We start from the raw sequence: 23,312 nt of genomic DNA, 5'->3' as shown, positions 1-23,312 counted from the left end.
CAAGACGGGAAATGGCAACAGGAGAAGAACCCAAAGGGGCCTGCGCGCGGCTTTGCAGCGGGGCGCGCGCCTCTGGGGACGCTGAGTCAGAGCGGGCGGGCGCGGACGCGGGGAGGCGGCGCAGACAGGAGGAGCGCAGACCCGGGGAGGGGACAGCAGGGGAGGATCATGGGGAGAAGAGGGGTAAAGGGAGGGGAGAAGCGGGGAGGGGAGGGGGCGCGGGAGGCGGCGCCGACCGCAGGAGCGCGGACTCCGGGAGGCGGGGGTTCGAGGGGAAAGGAGGGGTGCGGCGAGGGGAGGGGGCGCGGCGCGGCTGACGTGGGCCGGGGTCGGCGCGGCAGGCTGTGGGCGGCGGCGGCGGCGCGCAGCGACACAGCGTCGCGAGGCGAGGACGAGCGAGCGCCGCTCCCGCACCTCCCCGCATAGCCCGCGCCGCGCGCCCCGAGGAGCGGCCGCAGCCGCCGAGTCAGCCGCGTCCCCTCGGCGCTCCTGCCGCTCGGGGCGCAGCCATGGCCCCGGCCCTCGGGCCGCGCCTCAGCCGCGTCCTCTGGCTCGCCTGCCTCCTGCCCTTGGCCCCGGCTAGGGCGGCCGCAGGTAAGGCGCTGCGCGGGCCGGCCGGCCGCCCCCCTCCGGCCGCGGCGCGCCCGGGGCCTCGGGGCGGTCCAGCCGTGCGCCCTGCGCGCACCTCCCGCCTCCCGGGCAGCCTCCGCAGCGCGCGGCCGAGGGGAGCGTGGCCAGCCGGCGCCTCGAATCCCCCTCTTCTCTCCCGCATCCTTCTCCCCAGAAGTCGGCCCGGCACTCGAGGGGCCTCCCCGCGCTCCTCGGCTCCTGCTGCCACCCCCAGATCGGCCCTGCCCTGGGAACTGCGCGCGGTGGCTGGGGCACCCATGCGGATGCCTGGGGTCCTCGCAGCCGCTGGGGGGTGGGGCGGGCAGGACGATGCGGGGAGACGGAGAATGTGCGGGATCTCTCATCACGCCCCAGCCCCCCAGGGAACGCGGACAGGTTGCCCGCGGAGCAGCGTCTTTGCCTTTAAATGTTGTCTTATCCGGAGAGGTCTTCCACCCTGCTGGTGTTGGCTTCGGGGAGGTTGAGATTTTAGAGCCCAAGAGGCCAGTCTGCCATTTCGTCTTTCCAAAATGGACCCCTAGCTGACGGGTGCTGCTGGGTGCCGCCTCCCCGCCCCCTGCCCCACCGGGCCGTGCTCCTATGCTCCCTACTTCCCCTCCGTTCCCCACCGCCGGAAGGCCAGCACCAACCTTTCTGCCTCATTCTGGCGACAACAAAAGGACCCGGATTGGAGAGTTGGGGGACAGGTGGGACGTGGGCAGCTCTGGTGGTGTGCGTGTGTTAGTCAACATTTTTCATTACGCCCCTACCCCCCCCCCCCCAAGAATGGTAGCGAGAGAAAGAGATCTAATGCCAAATTGTGAAAGAATCCAAAAGGTAAAATAAAAACCTGCATCTTAGGGATGGATTAGGAGAATTTTGTGGGAATTATGCTTGGTCAGGATTCCCTGCTTCCCTCCTGGAAATGTCATGTAGAGATGGGGGCCTCTTGTCTATTGGGTTTACATGTGTCTGGAAATGATCACCGTGGCCTAAATTGCAAAAAAGAAAAAAAAAAAGTACATTAATTCTTTGGAAGTCATGTCTGGTTCCCAGCCTGGCCTATTCAAGATATGATCAAGATAAGCTGGGAATGAGGTTGGGGAGCATACCTTCTCCTTCTCACACAGGGAAAAAACAGAGACTTGGAAGCCCTTTCCATTCTTCCTGGGGTCTGGGTCAGCGTGCACCTGATGCTTCCCACACTAGAAGTGAAGGTCAGAGTCCAAGTACTGGACCATTCATTAATTCCAGGTTACGTTGTTCAGACTCCGGAGGTACCTTGGGAGGTGTTTGGGGCTATCCACAGGTGCAGTGTGAAAGACCCGATTCAGCCATTTTCTAGAATGTTCAGGGCCCCACATGCTGTGTTGTCAGGGAAGATGTGCTCCACGGGGCCTGCTAGTGAGTGAGTGTTGCTTGCATGGGCTAGGCTTCGTGGCAGTTGCCATTTTGCCTTTTGCTTTGACCCTTTCAGCTCTGGGTCACTCAGTGCCCCCGTTGAGCCCCCTAAGGCCCTCCCTTAGCTGCTGCTCTGTACTCCAGGGCCATGTCCCCTGGGCTCCCAAACCTGGAAGGAGAGGTTTGGATGGGTAGGGCAACAGGATCTGGGCTCGGTTCCTTTAGCTACACGTGGCAAAGCCTTCCCGGTCCATTTTAGCTTGGATGCCCTGGACACTTCTGAGAGCCCTAAGGAAGAGAGGAGCAACATTACCCAGGGGCTGTGAAACATCTGCTTGGGGGAAAAAAAAAAAAGCTTGAGGAAAAGTGCCCTCGGAGCTTCTCTGTGTCTGGACAGGTGTGGGGGCGCCCAGGAGCTGGGCCAGCGTCTGCAGCAATGTAGCTTAGCTGTAGCCACAGCCCCTCCCCCCCACCCCCATGCCACCCCACCCCTCCTCCCAGCCAGTCCATTCCCCTGGCAACGGATCTGCGTAGTGCTGACATGCGCCTGTCTCCAGTCTCGATGCAGATGCTGGATGGCCATTAGCATGCAGCCGAATGTCCCTGCCACCTGCTAGCCTCGCTCTGGCCCACGCTCCTCGCCTGGGGGGACGGGAGGGAGCAAGAGGAAGAAGGGAGGGGATGGCCTCTCTTTCCTGGCCAAATGCTGCCTCACAGCCAAAGGGAGGGAGAATAGAACTCAGCCCAGGGGAGGGGGGGGTGGGTACAGATTTGCTTGGTGACTCCAGGTAGTTACATGGGGACCTCAGGGGACTCATGTCCCTCAATGTAAAATACACACTGTATTTTCTTGCAGAAATTTCTGCCATAGGATCTGGAATTCTCTCTTTGGGATTAAGACACTGCAGGTCCCTTTGTCAGTGCCAGTCCAAATGACTTCACACTCCAAAATAATGGCTCTGGGGAAGGGGATTCCGAACAGGGAGTGTGTGACATGGACGAAGGGAGAGGGTAGAGCAGGAGTCCCCAGCGAGGACAGGCAACTGCCACACAAGGCGAATGGGACACAGTTGAGGACACACTTGCTCCTGTCCCAGGTTTGCTGAGTCCCGCAGGTCTCCGGCGAGCTCCCTGAGGGCAGGAGGCATGTCCTACACTTCTGGGTTCCCCCCAGCACTTGTGGCGTGGGGCACAAGGAAGGCGCTCAGTCAGTATCACCTGGGTGGGCAGTGCTAGGTGGGCTGGTCCCTCTGCCACACCCTTCTCTCCAGGAGCCTTGGGCAGCAGCAGTATTGAACACCTACTATGTGCCAAGCACTTTGTTGGGCACATGGGGAGACGACAATGACCCCTGCCCTCAAGGAGCTTGCGGTGCAGCAAAGGAGACAAAGAAAGCTTCATGTTGACGTGGGGTTGGGACCACTGTGTGCTCAGGCTGTTTGGAGAGCACTGAGGGGGCAAGGAGTTCAGGGAAGGTTTCCTGGAAGAGGTTATATCCACAGACGAGTAGGTAGAGAAAGGCAGGGGGGGGACAGCATGTGCAAAGGCCCTGAGGTTAGGAAGGACAGAACATGTCGAGAAAGCTGCAAGAGTTAAAGTGGCCAGCCCCAGCGCGGATGTGAATTCGGACTCCACACTGAGGCTGGTCCGTGAACACATTAGCTGTGGAGGAAGCTCCTTGTTGGTGGGGGCAGAGGGGTGGATGGTGCTGAGAGAGGGGAGGACCGCAGGCCGAGGGCCAGGGCCAAGGACGAAGTAGTAACAGCTGAATGCTAGCCTTTAGCAATGCTAGTAGTGATGGAGAGCAAGCAAACTCGCTCAGATGGGAGGAGTGGAGGCAAAGGACGAGGGATTGATTGATTCCTGGGACAGCTGCTCCCTCCGGCCCCAACAGAGAGCGATGGCTGAAAATGGTAGGTGTGGGGAAGGGAGACCCCTAGACCAGCAGCACTATCCAGCAGAACATTGGATGATGAAGGAAATATTCTATACCTGCCCTGAAGAGTAGCTACTGACCACATCTGGCTATGAAGCACTTGAAATGTGGCTAGCTCACCTGAACTGAATTTCTAGTGTTGGTTCAATTTAATTAACTCTGATTCATTTAAACGTAATTACAGGTGGTTAGCAGCTCCTATTTTGCTCAGTGCAGATCTGGAGCCCAGAAAGTAGGTCTAGATTACTTGGTTCTGCCAGCATTTAGGAGACACTCGAAACCAGGGGAGCAGGTGGGTGGGAGTGAGGGAAATGAGCAGAGAGGGGCTTGGGGCCCCTCCAGCCTTCCTTCTGTGTCACCTCTTCTGGTGAAGTAATATGCTGTTGCAGGCTGGACACTCTCTAACCTGCAGCCCTTCAGAAATCTCACCTGAAGAGGAAATACACAAATTATAACAAAATCGTCACGGCAAGAGTGAGGGGTTCTGGGAATCAAGGTATACCTGCTTGGGGCGCCTGGCTGGCTCACTTGGTAGAGCGTGCGACTCTTGATCTCATGAGTCTGAGCCCCACGTTGGGGGTAGAGTTTACTTGAAAAAAAAATTAGGGGTGCCCAGCTGGCTCAGTCAGTGGAGGATGCAACTCCTGATCTCGGGGTTGTGAGTTCGAGCCCACGTTGGGTATAGAGATTGCTTAAAAACAAAATCTTTAAAAAAAGAAAAAAAAAGATATACCTGCTTGAGGGATTATCATACCAACAGTGAAAATCACATTAGTGTGACCACAGACATGCTTTTAACATGTTGTCATGTGAAAATAAAATAATTCAAAATTGTGTGAAGAGTGTGATTATGTCTAAATTAAAAAATGCTATGCATGAAAAAGAGACATGAGGACAGCAGCTGTTTTTTGGAAGTAGGGTAATGGGACATTTCTAATATACTTTCATGATGGAAAGAAACCTTATTTTAAAAATCTTACTTTGTTTAGATGATAAAATATTATGCACATAGTAAAGCAGTTGAAGAATAATAACTTAGGAAAATGCCTGTGATATGGAATTGAAAACAACAACAATAGAATATAGAATTCCAAAGTACAAGCACGTTTTTTTTTTTTAAGTAGGAAATGCCCATATATGGTAACACTGGTTGTTACTGATTATTTTTATTTTAATAAAATTGTTTAAGTTTTAATTCTCTATTTTCAGGTTACAATTAGTCTTACCTTCCATGCAGTAGTCAGTCGGGAGGGGAGTGTTATTTTAAAGGGTCTCTGACCCGGCCTCCATCCCATACGCTCAAAGCCCTGTTCTCTGTTAGGATCCTCCAAGACTGATTCCCAGGTTACCTGTAAGAGCTGCATCCCCCATATTTCAGTTCAAGTTCCCTGAGGAGTCGACCAGCTAGAGTTCCAGCGTTGGCCCCAGTAGGAATCACAGAGGTCATTTAAGAGCAGTGAGCAGTGCCGTCCAGTGGGACCTCCTGTGATAATGAAGATATTCTGTATCTTTGCTATTGAGTGCTTGAAATGCAGCTACATAGGGAGCCTGGGTAGCTCAGTCTGTTAAGCACCTGCCTTCAGCTCAGGTCATCATCTCGGGGTCCTGGGATCGAGCCCCTCATCGGGCTCCCTGCTCTGTGGGGAGTCTGCTTCCCCCTCTCCCTTTGCCCCTATGCCCCCCTGCGCCCATGCTCTCTCCAGCGCTCTCGCTCTCAAATAAATCTTTAAAAAATCTTAAAAAAAAAAAAATGCAGCTACTGTGGCTAAGAAAGTGAGTTTTAAATTTTGTTTCATTTTAACTGAAACTTACACAGCCATGCGTGGCCGTGGCCGTGGCCAGTGACAGCTGTATTGGTCAGTGTAGAAGAAGATTTGGCTTGAATCAGAGTGGACCTTTGCCCGAGGCTTGTTCCATCGCTGTCTAGGCATTAGGCCTCTAAGAGGCTCCAGACTCAGCTTTGTGTTTCAGATCAGAATTGTGTTTGACATGGAAAGACTAGTCCAAAGGAACAGGTGATAGAGGACATTTTTTTTCTTTTCGGGGTAGCAGCCGAGGTGGTCCCTCCTATGACATACGTTGGCAGTCATTTTCATAGCTAAGAAATAAGTCTGGCCAGGTCAGGCCTGTGCTCTGGAAGGCCCCGCTTGGCTGGCCTAAAAAGAAAATCTCTGGACTCTGTTGGGCCTGGGTTCGAGTCCCAGCTTACAATCAGCTAGTCACTTGAGCTGCCGGGGCCTCAGTTTCTCCACTTATAAAATAGAATAATAGAAGCCAGCCCAGAGGGTGACAGTGGGTTCCTTACCACACCTCTCCTGAAATACAGTCTTTTGTCTCTGGGCTCCCAGGGCTGTATGAACTCCACCTCACCACCGATGGCCCTGCCACCACGGGGGCAGAGGTGACCATCACAGCCAGCCTGGTGGCCAGTGACAATGGCAGCCTGGTCCTGCCCACCAGCACCCGCCTCTACCACTTCCACTGGATCCATACCCCACTGCTGCTCACGGGGAAGACTGATGAGGCTTTCAGCTCCACCATCCGTGCCGTGGGGACCATGCCCGGGGACTTCCCAGTCTCTGTCTGGGTCACCGCTGCCGACTGCTGGACGTGCCAGCCTGTGGCGAGGAACCTCCTTGTCCTCCCCATCACAGGTAAGGACCTTTTCTGTTTGCTAATTGGCCTTCAGACTCTTGCTGCAGAGAAAACCATCCAGCCTGGTTAGTAATCGTATAAACAGAGGATCAGAAAATGGCTACTACCCGATGCTGGTCAGCATTGTGCTGGAATGGACACGTAAAGCACATGTTGCTACTGGGGGTATAAATTAACACAACCCTCTGGAGAGGAGCTGATCGATAATGTTTCAGTGGTTATGCACTATTTCAGTCTCTGGTCTGTTCATTCTCGTCCCTCCAGCCTCCCACCCTAACACTCCTCTCTCCTTGCAGGAAGTCCCTGCTCTCTTGGAGTTTACAATCTGTTAAAGAATTTGTCTTCAGGAAGTAAATTTCCATTTGGGTAATGTTTTATGCACAAATATGTTCATTGCAGTGGTGTTTATAACAACAGAAGAAAATATTAGACAAGCTACGTTTGCAACCGTAACAGGACTGGTTAAGTATGTGGATATAATTTGTATGATGAATAACGATGACCCTCACAAAGAGTTTGTACTGTCCCGGGGAAATACTTCTGCTTATAAAGTTTTAAAAAGCAAAACACAAACTTCTATAACCAATTTGCTCAACTGTGTTTAATATGCATACATATGTATATGTAATGTCCGCTTCTATTAAATACATACACACAAATGCTTTGTAATTCTTCAAAACGTCAACAATAGCTGTGTTTGAATGACAGGCGGTTTCTTTTCATCCTATGTTTCAGCATTTTTCCAAATGAGCTTTACTGAGCACACCTTACTTTGTTTTTGGGGTGAAAAAAAATCAGCTCCTAATTTTTTTTTTTTTTTTCTTTTAGAGAAGGAGACACGGAACGGTGGTCCTTACCCAGCCCAGCACATTGCGTGTAGCGCTATGATCAGTAGAACTGCTAATTTTTTTCTAGGCTCATCTAATAATCTGAAATCTCTCCTGAGAATTTCTTTCAAAGCCTATGCATTTCCTCCTGGTCCTGGGCATCTTTTGTGCCAGAAAGTTCGGGATCCTGGTGAAAGTGGCGTAGGAGCGAGGCTGTGTGTGTGATATGTGCCGTGAGTCTTCACCAGTGTCCCAGTGTCCCATGCAGCAGGGGCAATGGTGTGGGGGACCTGCAGGTCCCCTCCTGCCACCACTCAGCTCTGACAGCCAGAAGTTCGGGGGTGGGGAGAGGCTGTCCTGCCAGCTGGCATGTGAGGTCACTCCCTGGCTCCTCCTTCCCGCCCCCTCGGGGGGACTCACCCGCCTATGGTCTCTCTCCCAGAGCTCCTCGTGGGGAACCTCGTTGTCACCCAGAACACCTCCCTGCCCTGGCCCAGCTCTTACCTCACCAAGACAGTCCTTAAAGTTTCCTTCCTCCTCCACGACCCGAGCAACTTCTTCAAGACGGCCTCATTTCTCTACAACTGGGACTTCGGAGATGGGTATGTCTTTCCCCGTTGATGCCCCAAAGCTTTGGCCTGTGGTTGGTGGCCCCATCGTCCCACGCAGAGTGCTCTGTACTTTCCCACCCTCACCTGCTCACGCTCTCTCCCTCTAAACCTTCCTGCCACTCCTGCTCTGTGTCCAGTGTGGGGTACGTGGGGACCAGTGGTGAGCCAGTCATGGGACCTGCCTTTGAGGTGCCTGCAGCCTTGTACAGGAGGTCATTGGTGCCCCTTACGTGCCTTTAATAAAGGTCAAAGTAGGATTTTTCTCCATTTGACTCTGGAAGGACCTACCTGGCTGATGGCACATGCAAGTATACTCCTGTGGTAGAACTCAGGTGTTCTGGCCTCATTTCTCCTGACTTCTCCTCTCCAAACAAGCCAGGCTGGAGGAGGCAGGTCAGGAAGTGGGGGTCAGGCACTGAGCCCAGGCAGCCCACAGACACCCCGAGCTCCTGTGAGGGTGGTGTTCTGCAAAGACCCCTCACTCCATTTAGGTCCCTTCAAGTCCCTGGCTGATGGTCCTTCCTACTCTATCCCATATGTTTCCACCGTCCATTTTTTGGCATTCCTTAAGACATTTCTCAGGCTTGCAGAGAAACACAGACCAACTTTCCAAGTTCATCAAAAGTTTAGTAATCCTTCTCTTGCATCACTCCTCACCCCCATGGGACTTAAAGGCTCAACGTGCTTTCTTATGTATAGTAATAAGTTAGAAAACAAAGTGGGAACTCCTAATTATAGCAAAAATAGTACATAAACATAGGAACACACTTACCTGGAAATGGGTAAAATCCTGTGTGAAGAAAACTAGAGCTACTAAGAGGTATCAAAGATTTTTTTTTTAAATTTTATTATTTATTTGAGAGAGAGACCCCAGAGTGAGAGTGAGAGGGAGAAGCAGACTCTCTGCTGAGCAGAGAGCCCAATGTGGGGCTTGATCTCAGGACCCTGAGATCATGACCTGAGCTGAAGGCAGACACTTAATAGACTGAGCCACCCAGGTGCCCCAACTAAGAGGTATTAAAGATTTGAGTAGAGGGCGCCTGGGTGGCTCAGTTGGTTAAGCGACTGCCTTCGGCTCAGGTCATGATCCTGGAGTCCCTGGATCGAGTCCCACATCGGGCTCCCTGCTCGGCGGGGAGTCTGCTTCTCCCTCTGACCCTCCCCCCTCTCATGTGCTTGCTCCCTCTCATTCTCTCTCTCTCAAATAAGTAAATAAAATCTTTAAAAAAAAAAAAAGATTTGAGTAGAATGTGTTCTGTACACCATGTCTAGGCTGGTGAACCTTAATATTGTAAAGATGTCCATTTCCCTCCAGTTATCCCGTAAGCTTGATGCAAGTCCAATAAATATTCCATTAAGTATAATTTTGGATTGTGATGAAGATTCTACAGTTCATCTAAATTTGGGGTTTAAGTTGCACATAATATACACATATATACATATGCATGAATGCATGTATGCATATATACATGTATAAAAATGTATGTCGGGCGCCTGGGTGGCTCAGTTGGTTAAGCGACTGCCTTCGGCTCAGGTCATGATCCTGGAGTCCCTGGATCGAGTCCCGCATCGGGCTCCCTGCTTGGCAGGGAGTCTGCTTCTCCCTCTGGCCCTCCCCCCTCTCATGTGCTCTCTCTCTCTCATTCTCTCTGTCTCAAATAAATAAATAAAAAAATCTTAAAAAAAAAAATGTATGTCATTATAAACATACATGTGGTTTTATAACCTAAAGAACATCTGGAACATCTGTCTCAAACCAGGGGACAGTCTCTATACTAATTAGGGGCATTTCTTTTCACATTAAATACATTATTCACTATTTTTACCAAAATAGAACATTTTTGACTAGCCCATGAAATAAGACAAGAAAAAGAAATATAAATACTGTAAAGGAGGAAGACAAAAATCATCACACGTATAGACGACCTGGGAAACACAAGAGACTCAACTGAAAAATCTTAGAACTAAGAAGAGATTTCAGTGATATGGCCGGTTACAAAACAAAGATTCATAGCCTTTCCATATAATGGTAATAGAAAAAAATCTTTTACAATAGTTATAAACCATAAAAACTGAGAGAATAAACTTAGCCCCAAATGGTAGGATTTATGTGAATAAAACCATAAATTGTACCTAGAACCTTAAAAAGACTTAAAAAATGAAGAGAGAATGTCTCAATATTGTCAGAAGGAAAAAAGATCAGAAAAACAATGACAATGAGCAGGGATGAGGAGAAGAACTAGAAATGCATACATAAATGTATTTTCAAAGCTACAAATAGGGGCACCTGCCTGGCTCAGTTGGTAGAGCATGCAGCTCTTGATCTCAGGGTTGTGAGTTCGAGCTCCATATTGGGTGTAGAGATTACTTAAAAGTAAAATCTTAAAAAGCAGTCACAAATAATTTGCAGCAACAAAAGGCTGCACAACAGAACAGAATAGAAAAGGCAGACACAAACCTGAGCTTACACACACCTAGTATATGGTAACAGTGGTATTTCTAGCCAGTGAGTAAAGATAGATTATTTAATAAATGGCACTCAGGCAACTGGTTAACTATTTAGAAGAAAAACAATCTGATCCTTAACAAAAGCGATTCTAGATAGATTGAAAAATTAAACATAACAAACCAGGACTAGATTGAAATGTAGATGATCCCCTGCAATTGGATAATTTGGCAGTGGGGAAAGCATTTCTAAGAATAGAGAAACAGAGGCAGAAACTGTAAAGGAAAAAAATGCTAGATTTGGCTCATGAAATTTAAAATCTGGGTATGAAAGAAGTAAACCAAAAAAAAGAAGTAAATCAAACCAAAAGACAAATGTTAAACTGGGTTTAGAAAATATTTGGAAGGTATTTAATAGGCAAAGGTTTGTTAAACTTCATATGTAAAGAGCATTGAGAAATCAACAAAGATTTTCTTTACTGTTATTAGACTTCCTTTTGAAGTAATTCACGTAATTGCTGGAAAAAGCATGATATTAATAACCTATGATAGAGATATTATTCTGTTTTACAGATGAAAAAAGTAAGACTTAGAGCTATATAGATAGGAAATCTAGAACTGAGATTCAAAGCCAAGTATGTCTTAACTCCAAAGTGTATATTTTTTCCCTCCCAGGATTGTCCTTGTCTCTAATGCAGGGCCTCTTTTAGATTCCTGGTGGAAGGGGGCAGAGCACTTGCTGGCAGGTGACAGGCACTTTATTGCTAGGAGTTCTCCCACCTGTCACTTACAAGCACAAAGATGACCAGCAGCCAGTTCACCCAAGCATGGCTGACCTTGCATCCCGGCCAGCTCAGGGGGCTGCTGTGATGATGCCCAGTTTGCTCACAAGGCATTGGTAGCCAAGCTTGTCACTCCACGGACACCCTTGACTCTAAGAGGCCACATGAATCACTTCTGTCATCTCCCTCCTGTCACCTTACAGCACCCAGATGGTGACGGAAGATGCTATGGTCTATTACAACTATTCCATCATTGGAACCTTCACCGTGAAGCTCAAGGTGGTGGCCGAGTGGGAACAGGCAACGCAGAACGCTGGGAAGGGCATTATGCAGAAGACAGGCGACTTCTCTGCCTCGCTGAAGCTGCAGGGTGGGTCTCCGGGGGTTGGTGCAGGTCGAATGTTTGGCCCCTTGGGGAGCCCTGGGCAGAACTCGTTCCCAGGTTGGAGCCCATGAAGATCAGAGTGGCTCCATTTGGGCACTGGGCTGAGCTTGGATGCACATCCTCTCTTGTCATCCCCTGGGCAGCCCTCTGAGCAGAGGGTCATTATCCCCACTTCTGAGAGGGCACTGGGGGCCATGTGACCTCTGCCATGGCCACCAAGTGGCAGAGCTGGATTTGAACCCAGACCCGCCTGCTCCCAGAGCCCGAGCCTGTGGCCAGACACTGTGCTGTCGGCTGGTGGGTCCACGTGGCTCTTTGTTCTCGGGCCACATTGGCGTCCTGTCGAGGACTGGCCTGTTGAGGCTAGGACAGCCTTGGCCTCCTGTAGAGAAGAAGCACCCAAACCCGCCTCCCCTTGCCTTTGGCCAGAGTGGGTGCTTGGGCAGCTGCGGCAGATTTCTGAGTTGTGCTGCAATGCGTGCGGATGGGGTGGCACTTACCCCACGTTGCACAGGTGGTGGGGGAGGGGGGTTCTCCGGAGCTAGCCCTCCGTCCAGGTTACCAGAGCCCCGCCTGCTTCCGCTTCGTCCAGCATCCTCACTCGGAGCGGCTCCTGCTGCTGTCGGGTTGGGGGGTGCGGGACCCAGGCATGCCCTGGATGGACCTGCGACCCCCACCTCGGGAGAGAGCCTGACGGGGTGGTGGTCACACAGCCCCGGGCCCTAGGAGCTCTGGGACCGCTGTCCTCAGCCACCAGGTCTAATGGGGCCCTCTCTGCCTTCCAGAGACCCTTCGAGGCATCCAGGTCTTGGGGCCCACCCTAATTCAGACCTTCCAAAAGATGACAGTGACCTTGAACTTCCTGGGGAGGTGAGTGAACCCCAGGGTGCATAGTCGGTGACTCGTTGCCCTGCCAACACTCTCCCATGGATGATCCTGAGCCTAAGAGTTCCATCCCCCACGGGGCCCCAAGTTTGGGGGCCAGTAGAAGCTTCTGCCACCTTGCCCCGCAACCACGGGAGAGTTGTGGGCACGGCTCCATACTCGAGGTCCAGGGGAGAGAGCATGGGCCTTTTGGAGCTGTCTGCAGTGTGGGCATCAAGGCAAAGGCAGGTGAGGAACCAGTCAGGTGAAAAGCCCTCTGCACAGCCCCCAGAAAGCAAACCGTCTTGGGTAGGAACCGGCCCAACTCTTGGCAAGAACATTAGGCTGAGTATGTAGTAAGCGACCGAGAAGCCGGGCATGTTCTCTGCACCAGGGTGAATGGAGCCGCAGAGGTCGGTGGTCCAGGCTCAGCCCTTCAGGGGCCGCAGAGGTCTGTGGTCCAGGCTCAGCCCTTCAGGGGCCGCAGAGGTCGGTGGTCCAGGCTCAGCCCTTCAGGGGCCGCAGAGGTCGGTGGTCCAGGCTCAGCCTTGCAGGGACTTGGGTGGGGAGGACCGGCCCCACCCCTCAACACAGGGCCACGACAGGGAAGCAAGGCTCTATGGGGAGCAAGCAAAGCGGCCAAGAAAAGACGAAGACGAGCCATGGGGCTGGAGGAGGTTTCTGAAGCTTTGGGGGCAGGTGCTTAGCACTTGAAGAGTGGGCTTGGCAGACCCGATGGCTGAGGTGGCAGGAGTGGGTGTTTCACTGGGGCCTGGGGTTGCCTGCTCCGCGTTGCTGAGATGGACCTGTGCTTTCCAGCTTCTGAGCCTGTGCTGTGGCAGGTGGGTAACCCGGAACGCCCTCGCCCCTCCCAGCCTGTCAAACATCTACTTATCCTTTCAGATCCTATTCAAATGCCACCTCCTCCGAAAAGCCTTCCCTGACTTCCTCATTAAGAATGCACCCACCTGTCCCCTGTGCCTCCACAGCACTCCCCGTGTGTCACCGGAGCACTCGTCCTGCCTCGTCCAGCACTCTGTGCCTATCCCTGTTTGCCTCACTAGCCTGGCACCCCCTTGGGGTCGGAGGGGGGGCATCTCTTATTTACCACTGTGTTCCCTGGGTCTGGAAGGGGTGAAGCAGAGGCCAGGAGAGCTAGGTTCACGGCTGTCTGGCCCTTCTTAGCCTTGGTCTGTGCTCACACTCCTTGCTGGGCCATGGCTGAAAACCCACCCCCACTTCCCGGCAGCCCCCCTCTGACCGTGTGCTGGCGTCTCAAGCCCGAGTGCCTGCCGCTGGAGGAGGGAGAATGCCAGCCCATGTCGGTGGCCAGCACGGCCTACAACCTGACCCACACCTTCAGGGATCCCGGGGACTACTGCTTCAGCATCCGGGCTGAGAACGTCATCAGTAAGACACACCAATACCATAGGATCCAGGTGTGGCCCTCCAGTAAGTGACCCCACGCTTCCGCCAACACGAGAATCGTCACCAAACCTGCTGGCCCAGCCAACACGGTTGACCGTGTGCCCAGACCTCCCCCGGCCGGCCCTAGCACCCCTCGGTTCTACCGCCCTGCAACGCCAGCCCCACGCACACTCCCCGCGGCCCCTCCGGCACCGTCTGGACCTAGGCCATCGATCCCGTGCCGCCCAGCAGCAAGATGGCTTGAGCTCTCACTCACTGCCACTGTCCCTGTCCCGGTGTCCTTCCCACGTATCACCAGTGCCGCGCTGTCCCCGTCGTGAGCACTCTCCCGCTGGGCCCCCACAATCACAATGCCCTCCTCTGCCATCACCCTGATCCTGGCACCGAGGTCACCACTAAAACCAGCCCCCAGGGAGTGGGCGCCGCTCAGAAAGTGTGAAGTGGGGTTCCTGTCATCTGCCAGGACCCCTGGCCACCGCCCCCGGGACGTCCTTCCCTGAGTCACTGTCAGGCCTGGCCGCTGGCTAGCTGATGATGGCGTGAAGTTCTACCCTTCTTTTCTAGGGGGGGGTCTCTCCTGCGACCCCAGAAAAGCACTTCCTTACATAGAGGAGAACCCTAAGGGATGGTCTTTCAGGTGCCCAGGCAGGTCCCTGCACTTGTCCCCAGGGTTGGACCCACAAGTGCACTGCTGCCCTGGTCTCCCCAGTCCCTTTCTGAGCCACTGGGCAGATGCTGTGCTATGGGCCCTGGCTGGCCTTGTGGGCCCCATGAGGGCCCCTGCCTCCCCCAGCCTCTCCTGGGCACTGAGTGCCTCGGGACCCCCTGAATCCTGCAGAGGACACAGCATTCCAGGTAATCAGTGCTGACTCTTCCCGGGAAGCAGAACCTCATGGCACACAGTGGTGTCTACACCAGGGGCAGGGTGGGGGAGGGGGGAGGGGGACCCACACTTGCTGATCCCCTGCCGTGCGCCTGGCACATTCACACCCCTCCCCTCGTGGCATCCCTGAAGCAGCCTTGTGGGTCAGCATCAGCATCAGGGAGCATGGTCAGAGCCGGGTTCGAACCCAGGACTGCCTAACTGCAGACCCTGGGTTCTCCCTGTTCCGCCACACAGCTTCCTGGCTCAGGGGCGCAGGAGCCTGGAGCTGGTGGAGCGCAGACAGCTACGACAGGTCACAAGGCTGTGGCGTGTCCTCACAACATGGCTTCCCATCTCCAACACAAGTCACCCCAGAGAGAGTGGGGAGGGAGCTGTGATTTCTTTGATGGCCTGGTCGTGGCTCCTGTCCTGTGCTATTCATTAGGGCGAGTCATTAAATCCAGCCCACACTCGGGGTGGGGGATTTAGCTGCACCTCTTGAAAGAGACCATCAAGTAACATGGGGACGTATTTTAGAACCCTAACACAGCCCTACTTGGCGTTTGTAGACTCCTAGATTGGCCTGTTGGGGTTGCCTCGTTGGGATACAGGTACCTAAGGAAATGATAGCCCTTGTGGGGTTTGACTCAGCTGTCCCCCACCGCGGTCTGAGAGCTGGCCTTCACCACCAATTCCCCAGACCCGTGACTTCACTGTGTCTCACTCCCAGGCATCCAGCCGGCTGTCTTTGCTTTCCCGTGTGCCACGCTGATCACCATGATGCTGGCCTTCATCATGTACATGACCCTCCGGAATGCCGCTCACCAGAAGGACATGGTAGAGGTGGGTGCTCAGGAGGGTGGGGGCTGGATCACGGGGCCCTGACTGGAGAAGAGGGGCCTGGCGGGGGCCTGGATGTCAGAGCGAGGTCCTAGGGCTGGGGGCGATGTGCCCGAGACGCATTCATAGACGGACCACGTTGAGCTGGCCTCTTCCCATCTGACTCCCTGCTGCGCTCACCCCTTAACGAGAAGCTGTGCCCGGTGCTGGGCGGGGGGGGGGGGGGGGGGGGGGGGGGGGGGGGGGGGGCAACCGAAGGAGGAAGGGCCCGGGAGCAGAAAAGCCAAGGGCGTGGGGCAGCACCGTGAGCCGCCAGGCAGCTGAGCTCGTAAGGCCACCTAACGGGGGTCTGGCAGGCGGGTGATTGACCCGTGGGGTTTCGTTCACCATAGGTGGCTGATTTTGACTTTTCCCCCATGTCTGACAAGAACCCCGAGCCGCCCGCCGGGGCCCGGTGCTGTCACCACATGTGCTGTGGGCCCGTCTTGCTGGACACTCCCTCGGAGTACCTGGAAGTTGTCCGCGACAACCGCGGGTTGCTGCCGCCCCTCTACAAATCCGTCAAAACGTACACCGTGTGAGCGCCCCCCAATCCCATGTCAGCATTAACTGACTGCCAGCCAGGCGCTCCAGACAGCGCGGTGCAACCGCCGAGCAGGAGGGGCGTGCGGGTGCGGGACTGCCCACCCTGCCGGCCATCCATCCGTACTTCCAACTGCACCACAAGCCCCCCTCAGCCCCACAACCCCCCATCTGTCCACCTGTGCAGTCCAGCCCCTGCTGCAAGCCCCTCTCAGTCCCGCTACCCCACCCCTTGCCTTTGAAGAGCCCCAGGCAGGGCCCCGAAGCTCAGCGGGGTCCCTCCTCCCTCCCAGGGCTGCCTGGCTGCCCCGCACCCATTCTTCCCATATTGGCACTTCTGCCGTCCATCTGGGGTCTGAGCTTCCCTCCCCCAGGTGACCCTGCCTAGGTCAGAGAATCGGGAGGAAGGTCACCAATGGTTAAGGCTACATCACAAAAGGTCACACATACAGAGACAAGCGCACGCACACACACACGCAGATACACACATCACACGTGTCCCACAGGCGTCTCCGACAACGTCCTCTGTATCAGTTACGTTGGTTGCTAAAAGGACATGGGACTTTCTCCACTTGGCCCCCCGCAGCTCCTGGGCCTGGCCCTCCCCTTCATGCACCAGTCCCCGTGGCTCCTGGGGTCCATTCTAAGGACACCCTGTTTCCTGCCTGCTTGCTGGGAGGAGGGTGGGGGCAGGGCTAACACTTTGTGGGTGCAGAGGGCTTCATGAAGAGCGCCTTCTTGTCCTGAGACCCTGTTAACTTCCACTGAGGAAAAGGAGGAACGAGCCAGTGGGGAATTGGGTTCACTGTGGGGGATGGTGTTCTTGCCCCTCCGCATGGCCTGGAGAAGGAGGCAGGTCTGGAGGGAGCCCTCGGGGCAGGGGGGAGCCCAGTGGCCCGGGGGAGGCAGGGCTGGTGGAGAGGGCAGTCCAGGTGCAGAGAGAGACCACAGTGAGGCCCCCCTGCACAGCCGTGCAGGAGCGTGAGGAGCCAAGGGGGCCTGTTTGGGGGGGAGGGGGCAGGGCTGTGGGGGCAAAGCTCTGTTGCCGTAATCTTTGCTCTCAGACTTTGTGCAGACAACAGCATTCCCGCTGTCGTGCAGCTCATTCTCATGAAATACTGCCATTACTGCTGAATAAAGCTTGTGTGCTCTAAAAATAGCCAAGCAGATGCCAGGGGGCCGGAGTCTCTTTCTTTTCTGTGCACGGGGTGGGGGGGACGGGCATCCCCGCTGTGTCCTCTGGCAAGTGTGGATGGAGCTGCTGTCTGGGGTGTCGTGTCCCAGTCGGTCTTTTGGACCAGCGCTCCTTAAACGTCCACTCAGGTTGCATTGCAGACAGACCAGACTCGGCGGGGGGGGGGGGGGGGGGGGGGGTCTCTTGGAGGTGGGTCCAGGTGTCCCCCCGTGACTCCAACATGTAGCCAATTCTGTGGCTCCCCGGGCAGACACTAGATCAGAGCTGGGAGGAAGGCTACATTCAGGGAACTTGGAAATGCAGATCCAGGGGCCCCACCCACACCTGAATCTGCACCTGCTGAGGGGGCAGCCACCTGGGTCCCTGAAGGCCCACAGGAGTCCTGGTGCACCATCAAGGGTGAGCACCTCTGGTCTCACTTGAACTTGGATGTGCCTGAGAATCACCAGAGGTCTTGCCAAGCCACATACTTTGATTCAGGAGGTCGGGAGTGGGGCCTGGGAATCTGGGTTTCTAACAAGATTCAAGATGCCGCTGATGGTTCTGGTCCAAGGACCGCACTTTGAGTTACATGCCTCTGAGTCGGCTTCCTTCCTAAGCTTTTCTTCTATAACAGATCTGGGCTCTTTTCTTAATTACCTCTGCTCTCCTGCCACCCTCACCACCCAACCCAGCTAGTCGGTGTGCCCTAAGCCTCAAGCTGAAGCGTGGTGGGGAATGGACCCCAACCCCACCTTGGCTGTACCACTCTGGGAAGCCCCACTTTTCAGGAGCCAAGGCATTTGAGGCACTTTCTCAGACTTCAGCATCAGCATGTGGGGCGGATGCTGCCACACCCACCTGTCCATTGACCTCCCCGCCCCGCCCCCCCAGCCAGGGATCAGTGTGTCAGCGTTTGGGGCGAGAAGGCACCTGAGTGTTGCAGGGGACCCTTGTGCCTCGGATAACTGGTTAGAGGATCAAATGAGACCTTGGAGAAAGTTGACAGGGTGGGGGGTGGGGGAACTGTTCTTGCCTTAGGTCTTTTTAATGTGTTCCTAATAGATGAGGGGTCGGGGCAGGTATTCTCACCAGCCTGCCCTTCTAGGAGGGATCCAAATATTGCCAATGAGAGGCTGTGGGTTCCTATGACCACAGGGGTCAAGGGTAGAATCAACTGGATGCATTTTTGCCTGGACTTGAGAAGAGCCATTTTCCCCTTGAGAAGCCTGGTCCAGGACTTAGTGGAGTCCCCCACTCTGTCATCTTGGACAGCGTGGGTTGTTTTTTGGAAGGATTCTGAGCATTTGAGCCTGATGGGATTAAAGTGGGTTTCCAAGGAAATGTAGATGAACACACCTGTACTGAGTTGAATAGTGACTCCCCCAAATTCACGTCCACCCAGACCCGTGAATGTGCCCTGATATGGAAATAGGGTCTTTGCAGATGTGATCAAATTAAGATGAGGTCTTGCTGAGATAAGGTGTACCCTAAACCCAATGACCTGTGTCCTTATAAAAAGAGGAGAGATGCAGACAGACACACAGGGAAGACAGCCATGCAATGGGGGGCAGACACCGGATGATGTGAGCACCAAGTGTTGTTGGCACCACCAGAAGCTGGGAGGCACAGAACGGATTCTCCCAGGTTAGCCTGCGTGGCCACCACAAGAAGCACCACGGCCAGGTGGGTTCAACAACAGACATTTATTTTCTCATAGTCCTGGAGGCTGGAAGTCAGAGATCAAGGTATGGTGTCTCCTGAGGGCCCTCTGCATGTAGATGGCTGTTCCCCTCTGTCCCCCTGTCCTCTGTGCATGTGTCTGTGTCCTAATTTCTTCGAAGGACACAGATTGGATTAGGACCCACACTAATAGCCTTATTTTAACCCAATTACCTCTTTAAAGGACCCATTTCTGGGGCGCCTGGGTGGCTCAGTTGGTTAAGTGCCTTCGGCTCAGGTCATGATCCCAGGGTCCTGGGATCGAGCCCCGCATTGGGCTCTTTGCTCAGCGGGGAGCCTGCTTCTCCCTCTTCCTGCCGCTCCCCCTGCCTGTGCTTTCTCTCTCTCTCTCTCTCTCTAATAAATACATAAAATCTTAAAAAAAAAAAAAAGGCTCCATTTCCAAATAGGGTCACCTAATGAGGTGCTGGGGGTCAGGACTTCAACATAGTAAATTTGGATGGACACAGTTCAACCCACAACACCTTGATTTCAACCCACAACACCTTGATTTCAGACTTCTAGTCTCCAGAACTGGGAAAAAATAGATTTCTGTTGTTCAAAGCCACCCGGTTTGTGGTATTTGCTTCGGCAGCCACAGCAAATGAATGCGCTTCCCGTGTCCTTGCAGTAGCTGGTCTCACTCCGCACCCACCCATCCAACCAGCAGATCCAGCATCCAGCCACTTCTCCCTGCCCTGGAGCCTTCACCTCTCCACCGTTCCCTCCTCACCCTGCCCCACGGGTGTGCACCAGGACCGTGTCCTCTTCCACACAAACCCCTCAATATCTCCCAGCTCAGAGTCCTTCCAGTGGCCCAAGGATGGCATGACCTGGCCCCTTTGGCCTCACTGCCCTCATTCCCTGCTGCTCATCCCTCCTCAGGGCTTTGCTTCGGCTGTTCCCCTGCCACGCTCTTCCCTACACACACACACACACACACACACACACACACACACACACACACGGCTTCCCCCTCTGCTCCTCTGCTCAAGTGTTACCTGCCCCGTGAGGCCGACTCCAGCACCCCCTGCCTCCTGTACCTTGTATCCCCCACCCCCAATAGCAATGATCACCCTAGAGCATACTATTAATTCTACTAATTTAGTTATTTAATCTGCCTTCCCCCATAGAATAAAGACTCTAAGAAGGAAGAAGCTTTGACTACCGTGTTCACTATTTACAGTTCCAGCACCTAGGACAGTGCCCAGCACATAGTAGATGCTCATTAAATATCACCCATGAAGGGAGGGGGGCCTCACAATGTCTGGAATTTAGGAAAGAGAAGATCCTAAGGAAAAGACTCAGTGTCTCCCCAGATTGTCCAGAAGGACAAAAATGGCCTGGAAAGCCCTGATTTGGGCAAAGGGGTGATGTCCAGGTGACAGGATGCAGAGGCCTCCCTGCCTGCATCCTGGAGAGTGGGACCGTTGTCTGGTGGGGGGGTTCTTCCCTGCCTGGGGGACCCGGAGCTGCCTCACATGATGGCATGTTGGAAACTGGTTCTGCCATTTGTCCACTATCAGAGCAGAAAGCCACGGGGCTGGCTCTGAGGATGATGCCTCGTTCTGTGCTGAGGAGGGGGATCTGAGGGTAGAAGCAGGGAGGCAGCCAGGCTGCGGATGGTGAGGCAGGGCTAAAGGGGTGAATTTGGCTGGGACCTGCTTGGCATCCCGGCCAAGGGGCTGAGGAGGAGCTGGGGCCACCAGGCAGGGTCGGGGCCAGGGGCTCTTAACCTGGGGTGCCCGGCCCCCAAGGGATTCATGAGGAGAATTCACAAACTCGGGGCAGGGGAAGAAATTGCATCTTCAACGTTATGAACCTTTGATCAAATTGTGGCGTGGCATTTCTGTCCGCCGTAAATCTAGGCAGTGCCATTAGCCGTGCCCGCGACTTCGCGGGCGGTAGAAATCACAAATGTGTTCACATCACATGCCAATTGTCGCAGGTCTCTCAAAACATCATGTACCCTGATCACGTCTTCAAAATTACAGCTGCTGTTAGACCTGCTGCTGGATCTCATTTCACTAAATACATGTTACAATCACTCTTTTGATAACTGTATTTCAGTATAATCGGTTTCCTTTGTGATCCTATGTGCTTTTAAAAACTATTCTAAGGGCTGGATTGAACTGGAGGGAGCTCATGGTACCAAGAAAGCTCTCTGGCCCCTGTAGCTGTTCCTTAGAGAGGCTCAGAGGGCATGGGGGCAACAGCGGGGGGACTCTGTTTTCTTTGGGGCAGAAGAAAGGATCCTTCCGGGGGCCCTAAAGGCTCCCAACCCCCCAGCATCTGCCCCAGAGACCAGGTGGGGCCACCCCTACCCACAGGCCGTCTGCCTGCAGCACCCAGCGTGACCAGCAGGTGGCAGCCCCATCCAGCATCCTTCTGCAGTTTCCTTCTTGCAGGGGTGGCTTGCAGATGCCACAGAAGGGACACAGGGGACCCAGGTGGTGCGCGTCCAGGCAGCTCTGGCACCCACAGACACACACACACCTGTGCACATGCATGAACACAGGCACACGCCGCACAGAGGCATGCTCACACTCACACAACTGTAACAGCCTGCCTGAGAATCAGCTTCCAGAGCATTGCCCCTCTTCTAGGACAAAAGGCATTCCTGGGACTCTGGAAGAGAGGAGCCCCCCTTTGTTTTGCATCATCTCTTCCTTCCCTAATGGTCTTTCTGAGGTGTCCACAGGTCAGCACGCGCCAACTCCAGCCACAAGTTAAAAAACCAGCTGGGGCGGGGAGCGGGCTGCAGTCTGGCTCCGAGACCATGGGCAAGTGACAGTCTGAGCTTTAGTTTCTTTGTTTTGCACGATTTGTACAAAGAGTGAACTCTTTCAACCCAACAACAAAAAGACAAACAACCCAATTAAAAAATGAGCAGAGGACTTGAGCAGACATTTCTCCAGAGAAGATCTACAAATGGCCAATAAGCCCATGAAAAGATGCTCACCAGCATTAGTCATCAAGGAAATGCAAATCAAACCACAATGAGGGCGCCTGGGTGCTCAGTTGGTTAAGCGACTGCCTTTGGCTCAGGTCATGATCCCGGAGTCCCCGGATCGAGTCCCGCATCGGGCTCCCTGCTCAGTGGGGGGTCCGCTTCTCCCTCTGACCCTCCCCCTTCTCATGCTCTATCTCATTCTCTCTCTCAAATAAATAAATACAATCTTTAAAAAAAAAAAAAACCACAGTGAGATACCACTTGATGCCTACTAGGTTGGCAATGATAAACCAAACCAAACACAACGCAACAGAAACAAAATAATAAGTATTGGCCAGGCTGTGCTGGTGAGAATGGAAAACGGAAAACGGTCTGGCGGTCCCTCCAAAAGCTGAACACAGAATTAGCATGTGACGCACGGATTCCACTCCTGGGTCTACACCTAAAAGAACGGGAAACAGATGTTCAGAGAACTCGCTCGCGGCGATTGTTCACAGCATCGGCACGATTCGCAATAGCCGAAAGGTGGAAACAGCCCAAGCGTCCATCACCAGAAGAATAAAGAAATTGTGGTCTATGCCCGCACTAGAATATTATTCAGGCTTAAAGAAGAATAATGCACTGACGGCTGCTACGAAGTGGATCAAACCTTGAAAGCGTGAGGCTCCGTGCAAGAAGCCAGACACAAAAGGCCACATATATGATTTCATATATAGGAACGTCCAGAGCAGACAAGTGCATAGACAGAGCAGACAGGGTGGTGGCCAGGGGGCTGGGGGGGACAGACAGGAAGTGGTAACTTAGTCGGGAGTGGGTATTCTTCTGAGCCGATGAAAACACTTTGAAACGAGAGAGGTGGACTTTGTACAAGGTGCGGAATGGGCTGCTGCACTGTGTGCTTTAAGATGGTCAGTCGTATGTTATGTGAATTTCACCAACTTTTTTTCAATTAGAAAAAGAGAAAGAGAGAGTGAATGGTGCATTTTCCAGGCATTCATTCAGAGAACATTCTGGCAGCATCGACAAACCCCGTACCAGGGCCCCAGTGGATCCAGACACACGGTCTTTCCCAGCTTGTTGCTTCATGGCCTGGGTCTGTTGTGGACCCGGAAGATGGAAGATTCTGGAGGAACAAGGGTGAGGGGAGACTGAAGGGAGCTGCTGCGGGACCCTCCTGGGGGGCCCCACCATCTTTTCCTGCTTCTGAGCAGATCCGGGTGGCAGACACACGCA

At 53.7% G+C, this 23,312-nt stretch overlaps 1 protein-coding gene across 3 annotated transcripts; it reads left to right on the top strand.

The window, feature by feature from the left end:
* Nucleotides 1-509: 509 nt before the first annotated feature.
* TMEM130 (transmembrane protein 130) lies at nucleotides 510-16,276 on the top strand. Of its 3 annotated transcripts, none has more exons than XM_034988141.1 (8): nucleotides 510-594; nucleotides 6,295-6,600; nucleotides 7,871-8,030; nucleotides 11,470-11,636; nucleotides 12,437-12,521; nucleotides 13,765-13,967; nucleotides 15,539-15,651; nucleotides 16,077-16,276. In XM_034988141.1, the coding sequence occupies exons 1-8, from the start codon at nucleotides 510-512 to the stop codon at nucleotides 16,227-16,229; spliced, it is 1,272 nt and encodes a 423-aa protein (XP_034844032.1). In that variant the 3' UTR covers nucleotides 16,230-16,276. The 3 variants fall into 3 exon arrangements, with proteins under 3 accessions (XP_034844032.1, XP_034844031.1, XP_034844033.1); XM_034988140.1 differs by having other exon boundaries at nucleotides 16,041-16,276; XM_034988142.1 differs by lacking the exon at nucleotides 6,295-6,600.
* The last annotated feature ends 7,036 nt before the right edge of the window (nucleotides 16,277-23,312 follow it).

Source organism: Mirounga leonina, unplaced genomic scaffold (assembly GCF_011800145.1).
Source record: "Mirounga leonina isolate KUSES-001 unplaced genomic scaffold, KU_Mleo_1.0 Mir_454, whole genome shotgun sequence".
In the NCBI taxonomy this organism is placed as follows: Eukaryota; Metazoa; Chordata; class Mammalia; order Carnivora; family Phocidae; genus Mirounga; species Mirounga leonina.
Note: the sequence above shows the minus strand (reverse complement) of the source record. Positions and strands in the feature narration are given on the sequence as shown.